This window comes from Erpetoichthys calabaricus, chromosome 8 (assembly GCF_900747795.2).
Source record: "Erpetoichthys calabaricus chromosome 8, fErpCal1.3, whole genome shotgun sequence".
NCBI classification, from domain to species: domain Eukaryota; kingdom Metazoa; phylum Chordata; class Cladistia; order Polypteriformes; family Polypteridae; genus Erpetoichthys; species Erpetoichthys calabaricus.
Window position 1 is genome coordinate 72525556 of NC_041401.2, and position 26442 is coordinate 72551997.

Consider the following 26442-nt stretch of genomic DNA (forward strand, 5'->3'; position numbering starts at 1 on the left):
GTTTTTCACACCACTGTATATGTATATATATATATGTGTATGTATATATATGTGTATATATGTATATATGTATGTATATATGTGTGTATATATGTGTGTGTATATATATATATATATATATATATATATATATAATGTGTGTGTGTATATATATGTACAGTAATCCCTCGCGCTTCGCCTTTCGCGGCTTCACTCCATCGCGGATTTTATATGTAAGCATATTTAAATATATATCGCAGATTTTTCGCTGCTTTGCGGGTTTCTGCGGACAATGGGTCTTTTAATTTCTGGTACATGCTTCCTCAGTTGGTTTGCCCAGTTGATTTCATACAAGGGACGCTATTGGCAGATGGCTGAGAAGCTACCCAGCTTACTTTTCTCTTTCTCTTGCGCTGACTTTCTGTGATCCTGACGTAGGGGGATTGAGCAGGGGGGCTGTTCGCACACCTAGACGATACGGACGCTAGTCTAAAAATGCTGAAAGATTATCTTCACGTTGCTATCTTTTGTGCAGCTGAACGGTGCTTCGCATACTTGAAAGCTCGAAGGGCACGTATTGATTTTTGCTTGAAAAACAAACTCTGTCTCTCTCTCTCTCTCTCTCTCTCTCTCTCTCTCTCTCTCTCTCTCTCTCTCTCTCTCTCTCTCTCTCTCTCTCTCTCTCTCTCTCTGTCTGCTCCTGACGGAGGGGGTGTGAGCTGCTGCCTTCAACAGCTTTGTGCTGCGGTGCTTCGCATACTTAAGCCAAACAGCCCTATTGATTTGTTTGCCAGAGATTGTTTTCTCTATCTCTGTGACATGATCTGCTCCTGACACGCACTCCTTTGAAGAGGAAGATATGTTTGCATTCTTTTAATTGTGAGACGGAACTGTCATCTCTGTCTTGTCATGGAGCACAGTTTAAACTTTTGAAAAAGAGACAAATGTTTGTTTGCAGTGTTTGAATAATGTTCCTGTCTCTCTACAACCTCCTGTGTTTCTGCGCAAATCTGTGACCCAAGCATGACAATATAAAAATAACCATATAAACATATGGTTTCTACTTCGCGGATTTTCTTATTTCGCGGGTGGCTCTGGAACGCAACCCCCGCGATGGAGGAGGGATTACTGTATATTAATTATATAATTACAGCTTTTAAACTACTTTATTTTGCGCGATTCATTTTTCTCCCTTTGTGGATCTCCAGCTGCAAATATGTAGACCGTATCACAGACCTTCTCTTTTTTATTTATATAATATTTTAGGCAGGTGTGAAAAAATGCTGTAAACAAGGAATGCTTTCAAAAATGGAAGTGTTAATCATTTATTTTATTCATCAATCAACAAAATGCAGTGAATCAACAAAAGAGAAATCTAAATCAAATCAATATTTGGTGTGACCACCCTTTGCCTTTAAAACAGCATCAATTCTTCTAGGTACACTTGCACGTAGTTTTTGAAGGAGCTCGGCTGGTAGGTTTTTCCAAAAATCACTCGGTGATGTTGAGATCAGGGCTCTGTGGGGGCCATACCATCACTTCCAGGACTTCTTGTTCTTTACGCTGAAGATAGTTCTTAATGACTTTGGCTGTATGTTTGGGGTCGTTGTCCTGCTGCAGAATAAATTTGGGGCCAATCATACGCCTCCCTGATGGTATTGCATGATGGATAAGTATCTGCCTGTATTTCTCAGCATTGAGAACACCATTAATCCTGACCAAATCTCCAACTCCATTTGCAGAAATGCAGCCCCAAACATTCAAGGAACCTCCACCATGCTTCACTGTTGCCTGCAGACACTCATTATTGTACCGCTCTCCAGCCCTTTGACGAACAAACTGCCTTCTGCTACAGCCAAATATTTCAAATTTTGACTTATTAGTCCAGAGCACCTGCTGCCATTTTTCTGCACCCCAGTTCCTATGTTTTCGTGCATACTTGAGTCTCTTGGCCTTGTTTCCACATCTGAGGTATGGCTTTTTGGCTGCAACTCTTCCATGAAGACCACTTCTGGCCAGACTTCTCTGGACAGTAGATGGGTGTACCTGGGTCCCACTGGTTTCTGCCAGTTCTGAGCTGATGGGCACTGCTGGACATCTTCCGATTTCGAAGGGTAATAAGCTTGATGTGTCTTTCATCTGCTGCACTGAGTTTCCTTGGCCGACCACTGCGTCTACGATCCTCAACGTTGCCCGTTTCTTTGTGCTTCTTCAAAAGAGCTTGAACAGCACATCTTGAAACCCCAGTCTGCTTTGAAATCTTTGTCTGGGAGAGACCTTGCTGATGCAGTATAACTACCTTGTGTCTTGTTGCTGTGCTCAATCTTGCCATGACATGAAACTGTCTTCCACAACCTCACCTTGGTAGCAGAGTTTGGCTGTTCCTCAACCAGTTTTAAGCCTCCTACACAGCTGTTTCTGTTTCAGTTAATGACTGTGTTTCAACCTACGTGTGATATTGATGATCATTAGCACCTGTTTGGTATAATTGGTTGATCATACACCTGACTAGAATCCTACAAAATCCCTGCCTTTGTGCAAGTGTACCTATAAGAATTGATGCTGGTTTGAAGGCAAAAGGTAGTAACACCAAATATTGATTTGATTTAGATTTTTCTTTTGTTCGCTCAGTTTGCATTTTGTAAATTAAGAACAATAAGCAATCATTATATTTCTGAAAGCATTCTTTGTTTACAGCATTTTTTCACACCTGCCTAAAACTTTTGCACAGTACTGTGTATATGTGTATATATAATATAATTATTAGCTGTTCCCCACAGCTCCGCCCGCGTAGTTGTGAAAAAAGACCGTGAGGAGGGACCTGCCTAGCTCCCTACTCCTGATGTCACGTTTCCTCCTCCCCTTGGCCTGCAGCGTCTGTCTTGGATTAGTGCGAATATCACTCCTGCAAGCGAACTATGATTCTTATCATAATGAGAGAAGTTGCAAAATCAGCCAGAATGTTCAAGCAAATTATAGGAAAAAACCCGATTATAAATCCGTTAAGTAGTTCTCTCATGAAAAGTGGACAGACAGACAGACAGACATATGTTGGATTTTATTTATTTATTTATATATACAGTATATATAATTTATTTCTGATACCCTTCATCTCTTACTTTACTGTTCTTCCATCCATCCATTTTCCAACCCGCTGAATCCGAACACAGGGTCACGGGGGTCTGCTGGAGCCAATCCCAGCCAACACAGGGCACAAGGCAGGAACCAATCCCAGGCAGGGTGCCAACCCACCGCAGGACACACACAAACACACCCACACACCAAGCACACTAGGGCCAATTTAGAATCGCCAATCCACCTAACCAGCATGTCTTTGGACTGTGGGAGGAAACCGGAGCCCCCAGAGGAAACCCACACAGACACGGGGAGAACATGCAAACTCCACGCAGGGAGGGCCGGGAAGTGAACCCGGGTCCCCAGGTCTCCCAACTGTGAGGCAGCAGTGCTACCCACTGCGCCACCGTGCCGCCTACTTTACTATTCTTTTATTACTAAAATACTAAAAGAATCTCTTTGGGTCATCTTTTGCCTTGTCTACAATATTTTTCTCCAACTGCCTTTAAAATTCCTTAGTATCCTTTTTGCTGTCAGGCACCCTATGATATATATTGGAGTTATCAGTATTGTGTGCCTTTATAGAGCTGTTTTTTTCCTTTGCAGCTTCTTTTTTAATCTGTTTTCTGACCCACTGCAGTTGTTTTTTTGTTTGGTTTTACCAAAGCACTAAAAGTTGTATTGTGTTATATTATGAACATTTGACCCTAGTGTCTCAATTACAATCTACACTCTGTTCTGTCCTGGTCATTACAAAATACTAAATCTAGACAGATTTGCCCCCATGTTAGTACTTTAACGTACTGTGTTAAAAAAAACAGTCACTGATGTCTAAAAACCCCTTCTCTTGTATTCCGTTGTACAATAAGTCATTGGGTCTACTGTACCATGAAATTTAGAAGTACAGTAATCCCTCCTCCATCGCGGGGGTTGCGTTCCAGAGCCACCCGCGAAATAGGAAAATCCGCGAAGTAGAAACCATATGTTTATATGGTTATTTTTATATTGTCATGCTTGGGTCACAGATTTGCGCAGAAACACAGGAGGTTGTAGAGAGACAGGAACGTTATTCAAACACTGCAAACAAACATTTGTCTCTTTTTCAAAAGTTTAAACTGTGCTCCATGACAAGACAGAGATGACAGTTCTGTCTCACAATTAAAAGAATGCAAACATATCTTCCTTTTCAAAGGAGTGCAAAGCAAGCAGTCAAAAAAAAAATCAATACGGCTTTTTGGCTTTTAAGTATGCGAAGCACCGCCGGTACAAAGCTGTTGAAGGCGGCAGCTCACACCCCCTCTGTCAGGAGCAGGAAGAGAGAGAGAGATAGCGAGAGACAGATAAAAAAAATCAATACGTGCCCTTTGAGCTTTTAAGTATGCGAAGCTCCGTGCAGCCTGTCCTTCAGGAAGCAGCTGCACACAGCCCCCCTGCTCACACCCCCCTACGTCAGCGCAAGAGAGAGAGAGAGAGAGAGAAAGTAAGCTGGATAGCTTCTCAGCCATCTGCCAATAGCGTCCCTTGTATGAAATCAACTGGGCAAACCAACTGAGGAAGCATGTACCAGAAATTAAAAGACCCATTGTCCACAGAAACCCGCGAAGCAGCAAAAAATCCGCGATATATATTTAAATATGCTTACATATAAAATCCGCGATGGAGTGAAGCCGCGAAAGGCGAAGCGCGATATAGCGAGGGATCACTGTATAATTTTTAGTTTGCTTTGTAAATCAGATTTAAACATTCAAAGAATATAACTATTTTTAAGTCTGACGTTTTACCACGTAAATTACATTTACTTATTTGGCTGGTGCCTTTATCCAAGGCAACTTAACCAATTTTACCATAAATTTTCTATTTGTTTTGGTTTTCCAATTGGAGCACGGGCAGGTTAAGTGACTTGCTTATTGTCACACATTGTCAGATGTGGGATTTGAACCCACAAAGTCCAAAGCCTTAAACTGCACTGCCTTAAAAATGTGAAAATTAAAAAATATGTATAACTGCTGGTAGATTTGTTTTCCTACAAACAAATATTTTATTAATAGCTAGCAATATTTTTTAATAGATACATATTTTTTGTTCTCAGTGCTCCTTTTTCATTGGGTTGTTTGGCCTCATGCATTGCATATTGTACTGCTGCATAACGGCTCTCTTTTTGTGGTACCATTGTTCATTTTTATTAATTTAAATGTACAAGGCAAGCAAATCTTATGTATATTGGGACTTTGTGCAAATAAAACAAAAATTAAATTATTAACTCAGTTTTATAGGCTCACAAATTCTTTTCAGACACAGTTGTTCTATCTCTGCTCTTTATTCAGGAATAGTACAGTGATTCAGTGATTGTTTAGATGCAAAATATATTGAATATCCATGTTGTCCCCCTATGTTATACGTAGAAATTAAGAGAAATATTGTAAGTGGTTTTTTGTAGTTGTTTGTTTAATTAATCTTCAGAAAAAAAACTTAACTTTGTCTCTGTTCTCGAATGTCTGTTTAAAAAAGGTAAGAATACTTATTTCTTTTTCAGGCATAGAAAGAGATGCAGTGAGCATATTTACCAAATACATTTCACCTGATGCTGCTAAGCCAATTCCTATATCAGAAGGAGTGAGAAATGAAATAGTAGGTAAGAGTTATGATATATAATTAATTATATATACTATGTAATTAATAACTTTTTCGTACTTTTGCCCCAGATGAACAGTGAATATAATGTAGATAAGTCAGGGAGGGGAAAAAAGCATCCAAGTGAGAGCTCAAAGTACTTTTTTCCGGTGTTCCTGCATTGTTTTTTGTTTAACAAATGAACTTTAAGAAAAGCTGCTGCTACTTAATGTTCCATCTTTTGTGATAACTTATGAGTTGTTAGCACATTATCCTGTTCAACTAGAATAATACTAACTTGTGTGCTACAACTTTGGCAAAGAAAAAAAAATCTGGTATCAAGGAACAGATCAAAGCTTTAGAATCTTGAACATACTTATTTGACTTCTTATACACTAAGGGGTTTTTTGCATTATTGCACCTAAATCACATACCCAAAATATAAACGGCCATTACTCTGCTTATGTAACAAAAAATATCAACTAAATAAAAAAACAAAAAAAAAATTGGTGGTTTGGGGATTTCCATCCAAAAAGATGTGATTTTACAGTACATAATCAAAACATTTTATGATGCATAATCCTGAAATCAATTTCCTTTTGTACCCTGTGTGTCAGCTGTTATTGTACCAGATCTAGATTTTCATATCTGATAGCATTGCAAAGTTTTACTATATTGGCGCAAGTCATCCCCCTATTTGGAAACAGTGTCCCTTTTTGGAAATATTTAGTCTTTTGCACCTAAACAACTTCTCAAAACAAGTATTATAGTAGCAGATATATATTATTTTTTATATACATACTGTATATTATATATGTTATATACTGTATATTATATACAGTATATATTGTATACTGTATATTTATAAATATATATATATATAATTTTTTTTTTTTTTTTTTTTAAGAACAAAAATATATACTCAGTGTTTTGTCTTGGTAGAGTAATATATATTGCTCTACTTTCCCCTATTGTATTATTAATATGTAGCCTTAGAATGCCTAATCTCACAGACTTACCACTGTTTATATATCTGTTACCTTAGGCAATTAGATGTAGTAAAAAGACAAGCAGAAGTTAAGTTACATATAAAATAATGTATTATTGATAATATTCATAAATAATAACAAAATGCAAAGTATATTTGAATATTGGCAACCATACAACCTGATTAAATGGTGATATGTAGTTCAGGCGGCACACAGTCTTGTAGTTACTTAAATGTCTCTAGTTAAAGCATCATTGGTGCTCAGCTTTCAGCCACATGTCTGTTCAAAATGGCTGCTGAGCTATGCTCTTCATTGTGTTGTCTTCATCATCACAGGTTAGCAAGAGAGATGCTTCTTTCAGATGTTGGTTAGTAAAAGAGAGATTGTGAGGTTAAACAAGTAAATATATAGATTTTCTGTCCAACCCCTACAGCCAATAGGGCGTCGTAGTACTTAAAGGCTTCTGAACCAAGCCAATTCCAAACAGCCTTACTTCAGACCAATGGGGGAAATAGAGCATCTTAACACCTGCCCCCAAATCATATGTTAAAGTACACCTTAGCCCATTTGCGTGGGTAGAAATGACTTTAGCAAAGAAACACTCGGCAAACTGGTTTAAGACACATCCCCCAAATCCTGTTTTAAAATTCAAACAGACCCATTCCTGGGTAAACACTAAATTACATTCCTTTGCCTAAATTACAAATAAAGACATACAAAATATTCATCAAGTTATATGTAAAATCTCACATCACAACACTCAGAAACACATTATATTTAACTCTGAAGCAACAATTTGAGACAATTCTGCTTATCAATAAACGGAGAAAATTACATTTTGTACACTAGAAACACTAAATCAGTGTTTCTCCGCCACTTATGTAATGAGTAACTGGGTGAATGAGCGCATGAGACTTGTTTATGGTATAAACAGATTTTTGTAATCTTGTTTCTAATCACACTTTTTTTTTTGGCTTTCTCTCGTGTACTCACAACACATTGTCAGTAGCGGTGTTATACAGTGCCATTCAGTCAGTGTTGTCCTCATAGTATAAGAGTGCCCACAGGTATGCTAAGAAACATTGCCTGTGCTCTAAATTGAAACTGAAAGAGCAGACACTGTCTGGGTATGGTCATTGAACCCATGACACCTGAACTGTATACTGAATACTGTGACACTTCAAAGTTATATTTAAAGCAGTAATTACAAATCAAGTAGCATCAAGCCCTTCATCAAATGCGTCATACTCCGTAGAGTCAAAAATGTGATCAGAATCTTAACTTGTCCTGCATGTGTAACAATGTGTAAAGATGAGCTGTCATTTACTTCCTGTGTTTTACACACAGCTGTGACAAATAATATAAAAGGCCAATCATAGACAACTATACATCATTAAAATGGAATTTAAACTGTTTCAATGGTAATGAGACTTTCACAGTATTTGACTTGGAGTAGGTGTAATCTTTGATAAAGTAGATTCTCTAAGTTATGATGGCTGCTTGCCTTGGGGTATACCTGTGCAAATCACATATTTTCATAATGAAAGGCGGCAGATGACATGGAAAGTTATGATTTATTTGGAAGAAGGCACTCTTAGGTATGTAAAAATATGATAATTGCTTTTGATTGAATTTTTACTTTAACATACAGAAACAACTTTAAAATATGGCTGTGCGGGACACCTCATGTATAAGTGGCTATGTGTGCCAAGCATCTGGTAACATTGGAGGTACATTAAGTGGTTATTTCACTTTGTTAATCGTTTTAGGGTAACAGTCAAGCTGAGCAGATGTGTGTATTGTATCCAAAGTACATTAGATTAAGAACTTGCTGTATTTAGCTACACAACAATCTGCAGCAAAAAAAAAAAAAAAAAACAAATAGCATAGAAGTGTTGCCCTTTCCTCCATACATATAGTTCCTGCTTCAGTTTAGTACAATTATGGGGTCACTGATAGTAAGCGCTCATACTGGTAGTGTATTGAGGGACACACACACTCACAGTAATATTGGGATATTTTAGTTGGCATCTACAAGATCAAGTTTATTGCCATGTGTTCACAGTAAAAAAGAGATTCTTCTTGCCTATCTTCTACATACTAGTAAGAGTAGCACAATAGAAATAGACAATGGATACGGCACATAAAATGAATACAATATTGTACCTTAAGTACAACATTTGCTTTTAAAGCATATTTATAATAAGTACACATATGGTATGCAGTTTTCAGTACTAGTTGCTCTTGAGAAGCCTTATGACATGAGGGTGAAAATGGTCTCTTAGTGTAAGTGGTGTGAGTATGTACTTACTGACCTTTATCATTCAGGGAGAAAGTGACTGTGCAGGGATTGTATAAAAAATTTAATGTGAAAACCCATATGCCAGAATTTCTTTTTTTTTTTTTTTTTTTTTATCAATAGTAAAATGTAATTGTGTGATATTCAAAAGAGAAAAAAATTGAATCCCCATGATTATAAAACAAAAGCATTTACTCTGTAAACAGCAGCTTATTTGTAGTAGTCTGCTTCAGGCTTTTCTAACTGTTATATCCAATTTGTATAACTTTAATATTTGTAGTTCAAATATAGCAGTAAAATTCCACCACAAAAAATACTGCAGACATTGGGGATGACATTTCTCATTCATTTCTTAAGACATTGGTTTCAGGTAATGCAAAACAGTGCACATCTGCATAACAGGCACTGCATGGAAAAAAATACATTTAGGTTACTTTTAACCACCATTCACATTGTTTGCTTGCTTAAATTCTTGGTATAATTTATCCAAAGAAGATCATGTTGTAAATCTTAATTCTTTTTTTTTTTTATTCAAGACATTTGTGAATTTTCTCAGAAATGACTGCACTATATAGTAGTTTTTATTGTTGCTATTGGAAAAAATGCTATGTTAACAGTAAAGAAAAGCAATGTATTTTTTCTTACTGGAGAACTGTTTTAGTATGTGAATTATACTATCATTAGATATGTTTTGAAATTGATTTTGTTTCTTTCATTTTGCAGGTAAGATATGTGGAGAAGATGGCCAGGTGGACCCAAATTGCTTTGTAACAGCACAATCTTTAGTTTTCGACATAATGGAGCAGAAGTAAGCATTTCCTTCATTTCAAGATTATTTCATGCTATGCAGCTTTATATGTGTTTAAAGTGAGAAATGCTTGATTTTAATTAACTTTATGAATCAGTTAACTGTAATTTCTGTCAAATGACTGGCAGATGCTATTCATATTTACCAGCTTCTGGTCACCATAATTTCCCATCTTACAATATACCGTATTTTTCGCTCCATAAGACGCACTCCCCAAAAGAAGGGTGGAAATGTCTGTGCGTCTTATGGAGCAAATATTGCATCATAGACCGTGATGTATATTACCGGACAAAAGTCAACATCCAGGGGTAGAGGGCGAAAATCAGCTGTTAATGGCGACAAAACTCACAGTTATGTTACAGGTTAGACTCATTGACTTGGCATCTAATCCTTGCATGTTGTAAACAAAGACGAGATGGCATCGACATCTCACGAGGGAGCAAAGCGAGTGCAGAAAACAAAATACTCCGCAGACGATGTTTTTGCGCATTATCGCTAAGTCGGACTCTGATTTTTCAGAATCTGATTTTGTTGAGAGTAATCAGGAGATCGAGCAAGAGAGTGAGGAACTGGCATCAGCTGATCGGACACCAGCCGATGCCGCCCCATCTGATTGGCTGCCAGCTGAGCGCATTTGTGTAGCCGATCCATCTACGGCAAGGTTCGTGTGGGAGGAATACCCAGACGTTGATCCGTCGGAGTCAAACTGGCTACCGGACTTCACAAGACAGTATGGCTTGCTGTTGGACTCGACCGATTACCAGCTTCAAGCTGTTCTTTCCTGAAGCTGCCTTTCAGCTACTATCGGACGAGATAAACAGGTATGCAGAGCAATTTTTTGAATCGCAGGCAGGCCTTGCACTGCATTCTCATTTTTCAAAGTAGAAACCCACAACAAAAGACGAGGTGAAGGGCTTTGTGGCATTACAAATAGAGATGGGACTAGACTGGCGATTATAACTTCAGGGAGCATTGGTCCAAACGTGCTTTGTCCCCTGGTGGCTTTGGACCGGTTATGCCTCTTGATAGATACATGCTCTTGCAAAGTGATTGTGAGCAACTGGGCTTCATAAATTCTGACACTAGCGATGAGGAGTTCTTGGGGTTTCCAGAAAACTACAAGAGTGCTTGAACCTTAAAGTCTCTCCTAATTTGTTAATGACAGTGATGATGGTTCCTAATACCGCTGTTCACTTTACATGGTTGAAATATTATTCTGCTATAATTTATTACATATATTGGTACACCATTTGGTTCAGAATATTTTTTTTTCTTGTTTTCCTCCTCTAAACCTAAGTGTGTCTTATGGTCAGGTGCATCTTATGGAGTGAAAAATACGGTAAATATAGTGCTAAGTTACAGTCATATCTATCTCTCATAGTTTCATGAGAAGCTGATTGCATGCATTTTATCCTCCTTGGCGTTAACCCCGAGTAGGACTCAGGCTTCAAATTCTAAGTACGTACTGTTATTCCCACTTCAGACTTGGTGTGACGTGTAATGATCTGCTAAAAGTATTAAATCCATTTAACTCTCGGGACAGTGTTCTATTGCCATCTAGTGGATGAGATAGTATCATGTAAAACCTATCATGAATATTTCTATGCCTCTTGCTACTTGGATAGTGAAACTGATTCATATGACACTGTACAACTGAACTTTCATGTTACAAATTATCTAAGGGGTTTTAAAGCCCATAATGACTTTTCTATAGCCCTTATTTTTTATCATCAATATAAAGTACTTCATATACAGTAATTAGAAGAGTTTTTACTTTTCCATGCAATTCCTAAACAAATCCCTTCTCCCTTTTAGTATTTTTTAAATTGTGTTTTCTGTTTAGATTTACTTAACTTACAAGAAGTGAAGTAAACACAAATATCTAATCATCCAATCACATGGCATAAACTCGATGCATTTAGGCTTGTAGACATTGTCAAGAGGACCTGCTGAAGTTCAAATGAACATCAGAGTGGGGAAGAAACGTGATTAAAGTGTCTTTGAACATGACATGATTGTTTGTGTCACACGGGATGGTCTTATTATTTTAGAAACTGCTTATCTACTGGGATTTTCACATGCAAACATCTCTAGGGCTTACAGAGAATTGTTTGAAAAAGGGAAAATATCCACTGAGTGGACGGTTGTCTGGGTGAAATGAAGAGTAGTTTGTCTTCAAAAGTCAAACGAATGACATAAATTCAGGGTATGTGTATTTAACAATGAAGTATGCTGTTTTGATCGTCTTACTCCCCATGAGTTTTGGCAATTACATGTCTCTGTTAACACAGTACACGATGTATTAATAGGGAGATGTGCCTTGTTCTTTGAAGCATTAAAACAATGCATTTTATTTCGCTATTAACAAGTGGAGCAACTCCTGTCATCACTGGTGAGAACAAGCGAAATAGGCACTTCATTTGAATCTTACATCATTGTTTACTTGCTACAACTGTTGTTTGCACTGGCAGTCCTCCCAGCTGTGTGTGGGCGTGTTGCTTTTTTTATTTTATTTTTTTTTTATAACATCGATAATTCTTGCACTTGCATGCTGAAATTTTCTTGTGTCAACACAAATCATTTACAGACATGATGACCTCTGCTGTTTTTCTTTTCAACATGTGTTGATACAATGCTGTATGTTCAACACTGTGAGTCATTTTTAAATGTAGTTTCACTCCTATTTTCTTGTTCATTATTGTACCTTCTGGAGTAATTTGTCCACTTACAGTTATGCATGAGCACAGTACTGACTTTCTTGGTACTATTGATAGTTTTTTTTTTTTTTTTTTTTTTTTAAACTACATTTTCAAAAATTGTACACAGAATTGGTACTGAAATATCATTTTTGTGACAACCCTAGTTTCTGCTTCTTCAAGAATAAAGTGTGTTCTTAAAAATAACTTAATTACATTTGTGCAACTCAGAAGCCAAAATGTGGCGCATTCTGTTGTCATTGTACTCTTACTGTGTAAAATAGTTTCGCAATTTATGATATTGCAACTGTATAAGAAATGTTTCAGATGAAACTTGGTCTGAATAAACATGCATTTTTTTTTAATATACTTCTCATCTGTTTTTTGAAAAATATACATGAATTGGGCATTTTTGCTGATTTTGTTACTTACAAACTTTAACTAAAGAGCATACATGTGCCTTTAAAAGACTGAGCAGAGTATGGGACAAAGATGTCGGACTTCCTGAGCAAGATTTAATTATTTATGATTTAGACAAAGTATAATCGTACTTAAAGTGGTGTTTAGTTAAAATTGCATTTTACTACTGGGTCATACAATGTATGTTCTAGAATCTGTCTTGTTCTGGCTGACTTGTTTCTGCATCCTTCCTAGTTTATGTTGTATTTACTTCTTCATATCTAATTTTTCAATTTCTTATTTTGCTGTCAACATTGCATTAGTTTGTTTGTGCTTGACCAGCTGTAGCTTCTTGTGTTTTTTTTTTTATTGTGTTCTGCTCCTTTCACTGAGCTCTGCTGCATTTACCTGTTAGTCCGCCTTACTTTGTTGAGCTGGCCATTCTTTGTTAGTTCCACTGGTTGCTGACTGCTGCTAGATGTTGTTTTTTCTGTTGTAACTGAGATATTCTAGTAATTGACTATTGAACCAATTGAACACAAGATGTGCGTTTTTATAAATGAAATTGTTTTTCATTTATAACCTTTCTTAACTTCTGGAGTTGATATGCACAGACTAAATAAATATTAAGATTACCCGTTTTAAATTCAGATTCTCTCACCTAATCGAACTCTTGTTGTAGTCTCTTACTTCTCTGCTGACTTAACACAATATAAATATATTGAAAAATTCCAGTGATACCAAGATTCCAATATAGGAGGTTTAAATGTATTAAAAAGAAACAAATGTTTCCTAAACAAAAAAAAAAAAAATAAAGCAACCTATGTTTTTATTAAATAACTCTGCAACTTGGCACCACTTTCTTTCAGTAGGATCAATAAGAACATGTTAAAATAAATAACGTAATTTCATTTAATAGAAAATGATAAAAATGTTTAAAAGAATGTGGATAACACTCAAAGATTTAAGATTTTTAAAGTGTCTTTAGTTTTGCTGCACAACCTTTTAGATTTATTTTTTTATGAAACGCTTTTTTTTAATACCTGAGAGCCATATTTGTAATTGTTTTACCAGTGAATAAATACATTTAGGCACAAAATAAATATATTTCTACATTGAGATGTCGATGCCAACAAAATAATAATTTCTGAAATTCTGTTTGATATGACATTTATGTGACATACAGTATACTCATTTAATGAACACTTTATATACAAAGGAAGTTGCAAATGAGGTTAAAATTGAGTGAACATAAGTTTAGAGTCTGTTTTGAAACATATCTTACAAGGCTATGTTACAAAATTGACCAAAACAAGTGAAAATTTGTCAATACCGTAAAAGTAAGCAACCCCTAAACCAACTAAAGTACAAGAAAAATTAACCTTACCTCAACAACAAGAGAGAATCTAGAATCAAAAATCAATAGCAATTAGGAAAATATTCACAAGACAGTTAAGTCTTCAAACACTTCTTAAACACACTAATCGAGTCACCTGTTTGGGTAAACGTAGACTGCTTGTCTGAACCTAGTGCTTCCCTTTTACTCCATCAGGACAAATATGTAAATGGTGTATAAAGTGTTTTTGTCTTCAGGGTACACTTCTGACTTTAAGAGGTGCAGTTTTAAATAACTAAATTGTACAGTTGTTGCCTTTTTGTATTTGCTGTAAAAATTATATATTTCATCTAACAAATGTAAAGCAATACAATACCAAAGGATAAAATATGAAAATAAAATGATGTAACTGTTCAAAAAATCTCATTTTTTGAGTTGCTCCAACTCGTAAATAAGATTTTCAGGTTCCTTAAGAGGAAGAAAAGAATGAGAATATGGGTCATTTTGTTGTTTGTAGTGATTCATATGTATAATTATTTAATGTTATGCAGTATTACATGTGTCATTACATTTAGAGCCTTACAAACTGTCTTATTTTAATTGTACAATAACTGTAACACCTCCATTTGGGATTCTCCTACCTGCTTTGTAATCCTAATGTTTCTTTTTCTATTTCTCAAGCACTTTAAACTACACTAGTCAGACTTCCTGGCACAATTTTTATAATGCTAGTATTAGAACATCTTTAATCCATTTTAACCCTGCTTGCACATGTGCTAGCTACACAGAATTGGAAGGGGGTTGTGCTTATCTGCTCATATACTGTAGGCAACTATTTTAGTGCACCGTAAGACTGTGTGTTGTGCACATCAGACCAACAAGGCAAAAAATAAATCAACCCACCTCAATGAATGAAAACTGCTTGCTTCAAACTCTTCAACATCATATAAAAACAGTTATCAGTGTTGCAGCTGCCTTGATCCTGTCAGTACCGTAATTTGCAAAAGAGAATTGTCTATCTGAGGGCTGTAGTTTTTACTTGAGGTGAACTTTCACTGTGAAAACATGGTTAAACAAGCCAGTTAGCTGGTACTTTGACACAAAATAGCATAGGTGAGAAAGCCACAGTTTTATTATTTTGGTGAACATAGCATGCTAAAGTGATGCTAAAGAAGGCTTATTATGGCAGAATATTGTTAACATATTAAGAAGTATGCATTTATGATAATATGAAAATAAAACACAAGCAACACTAGTAATTTTCTCTCTACTTTCCAGACACATTCTTCATGCTATGCAGTGTGCAAAGTTAAGGAAATAGAATCATATTTCTCTTGTATGTAATCTAATAGAGTGCTACTTCATCTGCAGGTGCAAAAAGAACTGCAAGTAAATCAGTCTCTTGTAGAGCTCTGCTGGTGAGCTGATCTTGAAGAAAATTTGCCATTTCTGTGCCATTGGTTTGAAAACTGTGTAAAGTTAAAGATGATGTTTGACTTACTGCCAATTATTATACTCTTTTTAATTCCATGAAATAAAATTTAAAGTCATACTCCCATGGAAAGAACTGGTGTCACCCCATTGTCTTAAATTTAAAAAACCTTAAGCCAATTTGTCCCACTTAAATTGGTTATAATAAGGAGTTCTAGACAGATCATTTCAAGTGAGTAAATAACCCAGTAATTAAATGTTTGGAATTTATAATCATGAGTTATGTGACTGAATTTTTTTTACGCCATACATCGTAGTCATGTTTTACTTTTAATAACCAGTTTAAAATATGCTATATTGACAATTAACCCGATCCATTGTGAATGTGTTCTGTGTGCGTTAAGTATGCCTGGTAATAGACTGATTCCTTGATCCTAGTGAACTGAATAAGCTAGTTAAAAAAACAGAAAGGTAAATTGGGTGATGGATGTATGTTTGGAGGAAAATGGAGTTCCGGTATCTCGACACTCACCACAATAAGACTGAGAATACACACGTTCTAGAACACATTTGTTAATCTTACGTTTGGTTGATGCCTTGTAAAATGTGCCCTTATGTCTGTAGTGTTGTCAGAGTATTTGATATTTATATGACTAGAATACACATTACATATTTTGTATCAGGCTGGCAGTTTCCAGTTTCATTATGAAAATCAAAATGGAACAAAAAGCTTGACTTAAATTCATGCATCTAAATCCCTGCAGCAAAGCTTTTGTTAGCAGTTACTTGCTCCTCTTTTCCTAATAAAGAAAAACCTTCAGACTGTATTAATCAAGTATTAAAAATATACAAAATGATTAGCACGCAAATTATAAAAGAATTGCAATATTTATCAGTGTATTTGATAACATCTGTTTGTCTAGCCACCTGATTTCTTACTATCATATCACAGTGAAAATACTGCAATACTATACTGCTTTGATTTCAGCCCAGCCCAAATGTAAAACTTGAGACAAATGGTAAATTTTACATAAATAACAAGTACTAGATAGAGAAATTTACCCATTAGTCTGGCTGAGCACTTTTCCTTGGTGGGGCTCAAATTTCATCATTTTGCAATGATTACTTGCATTAGCAATTAGGTATTTTAGACTGAGTGACATGTTTTTGTAAAAATGTTAATAATTTGCTTTGCCTTTAAATTTCTTTTAAGGCACTTTACGGAGTTTCTGAGGAGTCATCATTTCTGCAAATACCAGATTGAAGTGTTAACCAGTGGTACTGTGTATCTGGCAGATATCCTCTTCTGCGAGTCAGCACTCTTCTATTTTTCTGAGGTATCGGTATACCTGCCTGCCAAGGTTGCCTTTGTTTTAATGCTGGGTTTGAGTTTTATGTTTTAAAAGGCTCTTCTATTTGCGTTATCATAACAGTATATGGAAAAGGAAGAGGCAATTAATATTCTTCAGTTTTGGCTGGCAGCACACAACTTTCAGGATCAGCTTGCAGCTAAGAAAGGCCAGTATGATGGACAGGAGGCCCAGAATGATGCCATGATCCTCTATGACAAGTAGGTTGTTCTTCTCATAGTCTGAGATACAGAGTGATCATTTCTTTATGGGTAATTATCTTTTAATATCTCTGCCTCCACTTGACTTATAGTAGGCCTCATAGACTATCATGTCACAAATATTTTTTGTGCTATGTTAATAATTTTTATTGTCATTGTTCCATCAGATACTTTTCTCTACAAGCAACCCATCCTCTTGGTTTTGATGATACAGTGCGTTTAGAAATTGAATCAAATATATGCAGGGAAGGTGGCCCTCTCCCTAACTGTTTCACTACTCCATTACGGCAGGCCTGGACAACCATGGAAAAAGTAAGAAATAGCTGTTTTCTTTTACGGCAAGAATTTGTTCTCCATCGTTTTCTTTTTAAGTGTTTTGTAGGTCATATGTTTTGGCTGTGGACTGAAACTTGTGGAATATTGTTAAGGAGACCAGCTCAAAAGTATTTGACTGTTAATATGCCTCCATATATAACTCTTTCCATGCTAGCTATCTCTGGTAAGGTAGACTTTTAGATTTAGGGTAATAGCTAAAGTGGATGGGTTCTTGGGTGATATTTCCCGATAGTTTTTCCTTTATCACTGTGTTTTTTTGCTCCTAATCTATGCTGCAATGTAATTTTGAAATAAAAACACTGAAAAGTTTTTTGATATCCTCATCAGTAAGAGATGTACTATGCCGCAAAGTTAAATCTGTATTTTTGGAGATTTGCAAGCCACAGGTCCTGAGATTTTTTTTAAAACAAATATCGTGTTTTGTAGTTAGAGCACAGCTGTACAAGTATTTTTTCTGCAAATGAGAGGTGAAGCTTAATACCATGCTTAAAAATAATAAAAAATAGAAGCACAATTAATGTTCACATTATTAGTTTAATGGCATTTTTTAACAGCTGTTAAATCACGTCCTGTCCCATCCCGTCACTTCAGTTTAAACTATTGCATTTTGATTTCTTTAAATGCTTGCTGGAAATCATTGGCAGTACAGATTAGAAAGAAAGCGTCATCTTCAGTGTGCAAAGAAAAGACTAACAGCAGACTCCATTCTGCCAAAATCGGTTTTCATTTTATTCTGTCAACTTCTTTTGATGAAAATCAACAAAGGTCTACCTAATCAAAGACATGCACTTGATAAGCTCCTTTTAGAAACATGGACCACCCAGTAACTGTGCATACATGTTTAAATTTAAAGGGTGATAGGATCACAAAAAGTTTGATTTTATTAACTTTGTCTTCCCTTGCAGGTATATATGCCTGGCTTTTTATCTAGTAACCTTTATTATAAATATTTAAATGACCTGATCCATTCAGTACGAGGTGATGAGTTTTATGGCACAAATCCCCAGTTACCTGTTACTGGTCAGGACAGTGAAGCCGGTGCTACAAACGCTGAGGGGATTACTGCTCAGGTATATCTACATGTATATATTCTTATTCAATGAGGGTCTTACTTACCATATTTTACTGGGGACTGTCATAGGCAACAATCTTGTCATTAAATTAGTTGGTATGGGGTGGATGGGATATTTGCAGGTTTTGTGGTTAGTCTGGCTAGGGGGTCAAAATAAGTGTTACTTTTTTAATCCTTGGACATTAAAGTTTTTCTTATCAGTGCAGCTATTAAGAAATGAACATGCTGTTGACCTCAGGGTGCCCTTCATCTGTAGGACTGTTTAAGATAAAAATGAATTCATTCCCTGTAGTAGGGGCTCCCCTCCCTGTTTTAGTTGCCTGTTTATGACTTGTAGAACTGAGTCTTTTGCTCTGTGCAAAACAGTTTTTTAACAGATAGATGCAATAATTACTTAGTGTTTATTACATCCTAAGTCTCATTAATGTAGTTATGATAGTACTTTTTCTCAATCTCTTTTGTTTTATGCATGTTTTTCCCCCTTGTACAACAGCAAACTACCAAAAAAGCTAACATTAAAATCCTGAAGAACTTCGATGAAGCAATAACTGTAGACATTGCAAGTCTTGACCCTGAATCTCTATATCAGCGGCCATATGCTGGGTGAGTTGAATGTCTGTGGCCTGTCGTACAATATTGTGTCTACATGTCATGTCTAGTGTTAATTTAAAGCAGTCTGTAGAGATTGGACATGGTGCATATCACTTAGTCAACCCAAAGCAGAGCATACTATTGAACAAGACTTCAGGCACATTTTTCAAACATGTAAGATCATCCATCTTTGTAATATTATTTTACAGTAAAATGACCTTTGGAAAGGTGAACGAGCTTGGTCAGTTTATCCGTGAGGCTGAACCGGAGCCAGATGTTAAAAAATCAAAAGGTAAGTGGCCCTCTTTTAGTAAATCTTTTAATAACTGCATATGCTGTGTGTGCCCTGTAGTTCTGATTGTCAAATTTGATGTAGAGTTCACATTGGAAACAGAAGTTAGGAAACTTAAATTAGTCATTAAAGAACTGTCATTTTGTCATTAAATTAAATGTTTACTGGATTAGGCAGGAAACGGTAGATTGGATTTTGAAATCATAGGAGTGGAAAATGTAAAGTTTCATGCTCTCGGTTACAGATCTTCTCCCATCTTCAGTAAACTACTCTTTCTGTTTCATGCAGGCTCCATGTTTTCTCAAGCCATGAAGAAATGGGTGCAAGGAAATACAGATGAGGTGTGTGTGCCAATTTTGGTAATGCTGTGGTTTGTCTGTGCTGAAACTGAAGATCAAGTATCCATAAATACTGAAGACAGCTGTATTTTACCTTTAGTATGTAGTATCACTTCCTCTAGTAGCTAAAAGTACAACATGAGCTGTTTAAATAAGCTATGATCACTGGCTAAACCAACAAATGAGCATAATTAAACCTCCTTAAAGTGCCCTGATGATGTGTTGGAAATGTGTTCTGAATTAAAGTTAATTCAAAGTATCTCCTGGCATTAGAGTTCCTCTTTTATATTAAAGAAAATTTTGACTTTCAGTTGTCTTTTTCTTTTCTTTTTTTTCAGGCACAGGAAGAGATGGCATGGAAAATTGCCAAGATGATTGTTAATGATGTCATGAATCAGGCACTTTATGAGCAACCTTCAGATGTGTCTGCAGAGGTACTTCTATGGCACTGGCCAGCCACTTAACAATGCAGCTATCAGGCAACTGCTGCTGCTGTCTCACCTAAAGTTTCTAACCAGCTCCATTTATGCATTGTAGCTTCTTCTGCTACATATCCATAACCACACTGGTATAACATTATATTCTCCACCCTAAACTTTCATGTTTCCCTGGGCTTTGTGTGTGCAAAGAATGACTTAATTATCATTCCATGATGCTGGGAAGATTGTAGGGCATGCCTACGCTCTCGCATTGATTACGTGAACAACAAATGCAAAACATCACTGATAAATATACGTATCACAACATATTTTTTACAATGGTGTAAACTAAGAGGAAAAGAGAACATAGAACGATTTCCTTTCCTTGTCATTCAGTTAAGTTACCCATTACAATTGCTTTGTGTTTTCGTTAATGTACTTTTTACTTTAAATAAACAGACACACTTCTTATTTGTGGGTTAACTGTGATTTTTGTCATTTGCACTGTCGCCATTATCTATCCTTCTGTATTTGTTCAGAAAGGCTAATTAGTGCCATGTTAGTCAAATAGCCTCATGCAGTTGTGCAGGCATGAACACAAAGCTGCTGAATATTTTACATCCTGTGATAAGTACAGATGTAGAAATCTGAAGAAGCCGATGTTCGGGAGAAGGCCCCAAGCCTGTCGAGGTTACTTTGCACTGACTTACTCTTGGTATGGGTATTAATTTTTGTTGCTTTGCTGAACTCGTTAACTGATTGTCCCTTGTCACCCACAGCCTTGAGACACATCTGACCAGATGAGCTGGAAGACTGAACTTTGTGGACAAGGATAACGTCATCCAGTATTTCTCTTGGAGAGACCCACCAGTAGCAGCAGCACAGTACGCTCACTTGAAAGTCTGCTGTGTTCCCGGCTATGAAGGCTTTTCTTGATTTATTATATGAAGATATCATGGTTCACATTTAAAGGACTGCTTCAGAGGACACCAGGTGTAGCTGATAATGTGTTTAAACTCAAATACTGCCTGAGTAACTTGTCCATATTTGACACACAAGTCCCTGTTAAATGGAAAACTTCAAATGACTTGATGGTTAAACATGTGGACGAAATACTAAAGTTCATCTGACAGTCCATTCTCTCCAGAAGCAGATAGGAAACCAGTTCTAATATGGTAGCCATGACACAGTGAACCCCCGAGACTTGCTCCTCTTGTCAGTTAGAGAAGCTGCAGAATGGGCATGCACCCCCAGTAGGCTGGTTTTATCTTTTATATATATATATATATATATATATATATATATTTTTTTTTTTTTTTTTTTTTTTTTTTTTTTATAGCTTTTAGCCCATACTGACATACATTTCACTCCATGACTTCCCAAAGTATTCCTAATGTCGACACTTGTGGGGAAAAAACTTTATACTAGTAAATGTCTGTTTTATGACGATCACAGAAATTAGAGTATTGTGTAATGACTTGCAAAATTTCCTTTGCACAAAAGCCCGTTCCATGAGTGACTCTTGTTCAGTGAATAACTGTTTCATTTGAGGTTCACTACGGATTCTCGGTAATAATGAGCAGAAACCAATAATTAAATCCTGTGTCCATGTTTCTTTGGTACTGTGTACCTTTACTATGTATTCATAAGCTTATGTATTCATGTACTTAATCTGTAATCTATTTAATTAATTTCAAATATATATTGTTGAAACTTGCACATTTTGTTCTTTTATCTCATTGTTGCAGAAATGCAGCCGCACCTCCTCTGTTAAAGTAATGCAGTCCGTGTATCCAATTCCGCTACCCCAGTAATATTTGGCCATGTCGGAGGTCAGCCATTACTGTGTCCTTTTTTCATTTTGTAAATGTCTGTACTGTACCGACATGGACGATTCTGTTTTCATGCCTTTACTTTAAAGCTTTCGAGTTAACTTGCGTTTTTCAGGCTGTATCATCTTGCTCTTTTAGTGCAACCTCCCATTCATCATGTTGTCTATCAAAATAAGGACATTTAAATTTGCAACAAAGCCAAACCAAATGCACCAATCAGACGCAGCTATTTTTGTACCAAATCACAGTCCTGTGATCGTATCCCAGCAGCATCAGGTGAGTGGCAGCCCATCACAGGGCTTCTAGATTTTTATGCAAGTGACATATGAGTAGGATTGTAGTAAAATAAACATTTAGTTTTTAGTTTGTAAGTGAAAGTTTGTGGCTGCTTGTTTTATTTCTCCAATCTTTTTAGATAACTGTCGGAGAGGTCAGTGAGATTTGTTAGTTTGCCATGTGATCTTCATTAAAGTAAGACCTACTTAGAGTTTGTTCCACGGTATTCAGCAGGTCACAGTTCTCATGCAGTATGGGGAGGAAGAAATCTTTGTGAATATGAAGAGCGTGAAATGTCTTGCAAAAGGCTTAGAAAGCACCTGATGTTTTGCCAAAGCTGAAGAGAGCTCAACAAACTATGAAAATATTTGTGAGTAATTCAGAGCACAGTTGAATCCTGTCAGTTCTTAAGTAAAGTTTGTATCAGACAAATTAATGCAATTATCTCTGTTATAAAAGAAAGTCTTGAGACGAGACTATTGCCAAGAGATTTTTTCAAGTCCCGCCCTCCTTTCAACCATTTCTGGTTAACGGCCCACACCCGCGGTCCTCTCACCTCTCATTCGTGTGAATGCTTTTGTCAGACACAATTCCTGTGCTCTCGGCTCTTATAAATTTTTATGTTTTTTCCTCACTTTAAGTTCTCAATTAAATAAGACTTTTATGTCCAAATCTTATTGAAGAATTTCCTCCTGAAGGGATATCAACAGAAGAAATGAGGACACGGGCAATCCTAGCACTGAGAAACAATGAAGTGAAACGATTTTATGTGAAAATTGTCGATTGGTTACACGGCAAATTGGTTAAATGTTAGACTATGCTGAAACAGTTGGTGGTGATGGTGCAGAAGATGAAAATATCAGCTTGCAATATCCTGTAGAATATCTACAACCGTTAACACCGTCTGGTCTTCCACTGGCCAAATTACTGTTGAAAGAAGGATGTGTCGTCATAATGTTATTGCGTTATTTATGTATGAGTGATGGGCTATGCAATAGGACAAGATTAGTTGTATGCAAAATTGGTCGAACAATTCTGACATATAAAATTTTAACAGGTGACAAGAAAGGTAATGTAGTACATCTTCCACGGATAACATCAGACACCAAAGGAGATCTTGATATGCCATTCGTATTAAAACGTTTACAGTTTCCCGTTAGAATAGCTTTTGCTCTGACAATTAAAAAAATCACGGGGACAAACATTTGAAAAAGTCGGTTTATTTATTAGAGAGCAAGAAACGATATTCACTCAGGTGCAGTTATACGCTGCGTTGTCACGATGTAAGTCCAAACGTGGAATCAAAATTCAATGTGACATTGAAGAAAATTTAATTCAAAAAAGTTTTACAGTAAAAGTGTGAGTTTAAAAAGTATTTGCATGTTAATTTCAAAGCCAAACAGAACAAAAACGTATAACGCAACTAATACCTCTAACACAACATGAAATTTTAATTTTCTTTCAATTTATTACGTTTTACTATTTTTTTACTAGGGTTAATTGCTCGCTGTAATGTAAAATAGTTAGGTCTATTATGCATATGTAACAATTCCCATGAAAATAACCATCTGTTTAAATTGTACATCCGCTTTCCCCACACGCGAGCGGCAGATCTGCGAAGTGTTTAGTGCTCGTGTGGGGATTGGCAAGCAGGGGGCAGAGCCCCCTAGTTATTTAAAAAAAAAAAAAAACCTGCTGGAAGTCCCAAGGACCGCTTGATGCAGGTTCCTCCAGAGGCTCAAGTAATATATGAGGACTAATTTTCAAACCTTTTAGTTCATGGATGAAAGCCATGCTACTCTACATGGTCGGCAAATGGCAGCCCTGTTCAAACAAGACTGTGACGTTCACAGGGAGGTGGGAGAGTGATGATTTGTGCTGGAATATTGAGAAGTAAGATGGGTAGGTCTCTCTAGAGCCCCTGAGGGTATTAAAATGGCCTCCACAAAATATGTGGAATTCCTACCTGCCCATTTCCTGCCTTGGTATAAAAAGACGAATCGTGCCTGCTGGAATTAAAGGATTCTCATGCACAACACACCATTCCATGCCACACCATTGACTCCTTGGTTGCTATGGGCATAAAGGGAGACAAAAAAAAATCCTGCTGTGGCCACCATTCCCCAACCTCAACCCTGTTGAGAACCTGTGGAGCATCCTTAAGTGGGAGTGTGCCTCAAAGTGACCGCTCTAGCGGGGCACATACTGGCATCTGCAGATGAAATCGAGGCGGACACTACATGGGTTTGAGAGAGCTGGTAAAGTCTTATCAAAGAAGGGCTCATATTTACAAACCAACTTGCATAGATTAATGTTTTTTGTTTTAAATTGTGCTTTATGTTTTGGAAAGTGATCTGTTCATACGGCAGATGCAACATATTTAGGATTTAAGTTCATTATTATTTATTAAATGTTTTCAAAATGCATCTTGCCTAAGACTTTAATACAATGTACTGTATTTGGTGTTCTTTTAAAAATAGTAAAAAACAACTGTTGTCGATGCCAGTAGTTTTGCTTGTGATAACATTCACATTCTATTATGATTTATGTATACGTACGTATAAAATGTCTGCCTGTCTGATGGAGTGGTGGTTCTGAGGCTAGGGATCTGCACCAGTAATTGGAACGTTGCCGGTTTGAATCCCGTAAATGGCAGAAGTGACTCTACTCTGTTGGGCCCTTAATGTGTATTTGCTGCGTCCTGGGGGTGACGTTAATCTGCAGCCAGCCCTGCAAGGAGGTCCTCCAGTTTACAGGGAAAACATGGGGGTTGGTGGCAGGATTGGCACTCCAGCCTGTGGTGCTGAGGTGTCACCCACTGCACTTGGGTAGTTGGTCATGTGGGGGGGGGGGGGTGCAGTGACGTGCTATCCGCTTGTTCTCTTTCTGTTACCTTTACAGTCCTAATCCTGGGACTTAGCTGGACCAAACTTTCCATAGTGGCGCTGTAGGACCATACAGATAAGACACATTACAAGACTGATGAGCACAATTCAGAATTTAACATCACTTACCTGGGCACCATATAATATATAAAGGAGTTATCTTGTGCTTTTACAGAGGGAGATGTGTGAGCCCTGATTGAGAGTGTAAGTGCAGTGCAACACAAAGGAGAATCAAAGAGTTGTTGTTTAACTCTTGCTTTGTCAGCTTTTCTTCATACTTTAAGCTGTATGAACTGACAGTATTCATGGTTACAACCCAGCAAAAAGTTACCACAATTCTGGAATCAAAACAGACCAAAAGAACAAATTCTCAGTTCACAAGGGCAGAGACATTGATGTAGAGACAGTGTGGATGATGGATAGGACAGCAATCTACAGGTGCTGGTCATAAAATTAGAATATCATGACAAAGTTGATTTATTTCAGTAATTCCATTCAAAAAGTGACACTTGTATATTAGATTCATTCATTACACACATACTGATGTATTTCAAAGGTTTATTTCTTTTAATTTTGATGATTATAACTGACAACTAATGAAAGTCCCAAATTCAGTATCTCGGAAAATTAGAATATTGTGAAAAGGTTCAATATTGAAGACACCTGGTGCCACACTCTAATCAGCTAATTAACTCAAAACACCTGCAAAAGCCTTTAAATGGTCTCTCAGTCTAGTTCTGTAGGCTACACAATCATGGGGAAGACTGCTGACTTGACAGTTGTCCAAAAGACGACCATTGACACCTTGCACAAGGAGGGCAAGACACAAAAGGTCATTGCTAAAGAGGCTGGCTGTTCACAGAGCTCTGTGTCCAAGCACATTAATAGAGAGGCGAAGGGAAGGACAAGATGTGGTAGAAAAAAGTGTACAAGCAATAGAGATAACCGCACCCTGGAGAGGATTGTGAAATAAAACCCATTCAAAAATGTGGTGGAGATTCACAAAGAGTGGACTGCAGCTGGAGTCAGTGCTTCAAGAACCACCACACACAGACGTATGCAAGACTTGGGTTTCAGCTGTCACATTCCTTGTGTCAAGCCACTCTTGAACAAGAGACAGCGTCAGAAGCGTCTCACTTGGACTAAAGACAAAAAGGATTGGACTGCTGCTTTCTGATGAAAGTAAATTTTGCATTTCCTTTGGAAATC

General features: G+C 36.9%; 1 protein-coding gene across 2 annotated transcripts in view; it reads left to right on the forward strand.

The window, feature by feature from the left end:
- Positions 1–21957, forward strand: part of akap10 (A kinase (PRKA) anchor protein 10) — a 58388-nt gene extending 36431 nt beyond the window's left edge. The window contains exons 5-15 of one of the 2 annotated variants that reach the window (XM_028806783.2): positions 5588–5686; positions 9676–9760; positions 16836–16959; positions 17056–17192; positions 17360–17504; positions 18434–18598; positions 19094–19203; positions 19401–19483; positions 19772–19824; positions 20160–20255; positions 21020–21957. In XM_028806783.2, the coding sequence (XP_028662616.2) occupies positions 5588–5686; positions 9676–9760; positions 16836–16959; positions 17056–17192; positions 17360–17504; positions 18434–18598; positions 19094–19203; positions 19401–19483; positions 19772–19824; positions 20160–20255; positions 21020–21025 (1103 nt within the window). In that variant the 3' untranslated portion in view covers positions 21026–21957. Of the gene's footprint in view, positions 1–5587; positions 5687–9675; positions 9761–16835; positions 16960–17055; positions 17193–17359; positions 17505–18433; positions 18599–19093; positions 19204–19400; positions 19484–19771; positions 19825–20159 lie in introns of both variants that reach the window. The other variant, XM_051930905.1, reaches the window with a different exon arrangement.
- The last annotated feature ends 4485 nt before the right edge of the window (positions 21958–26442 follow it).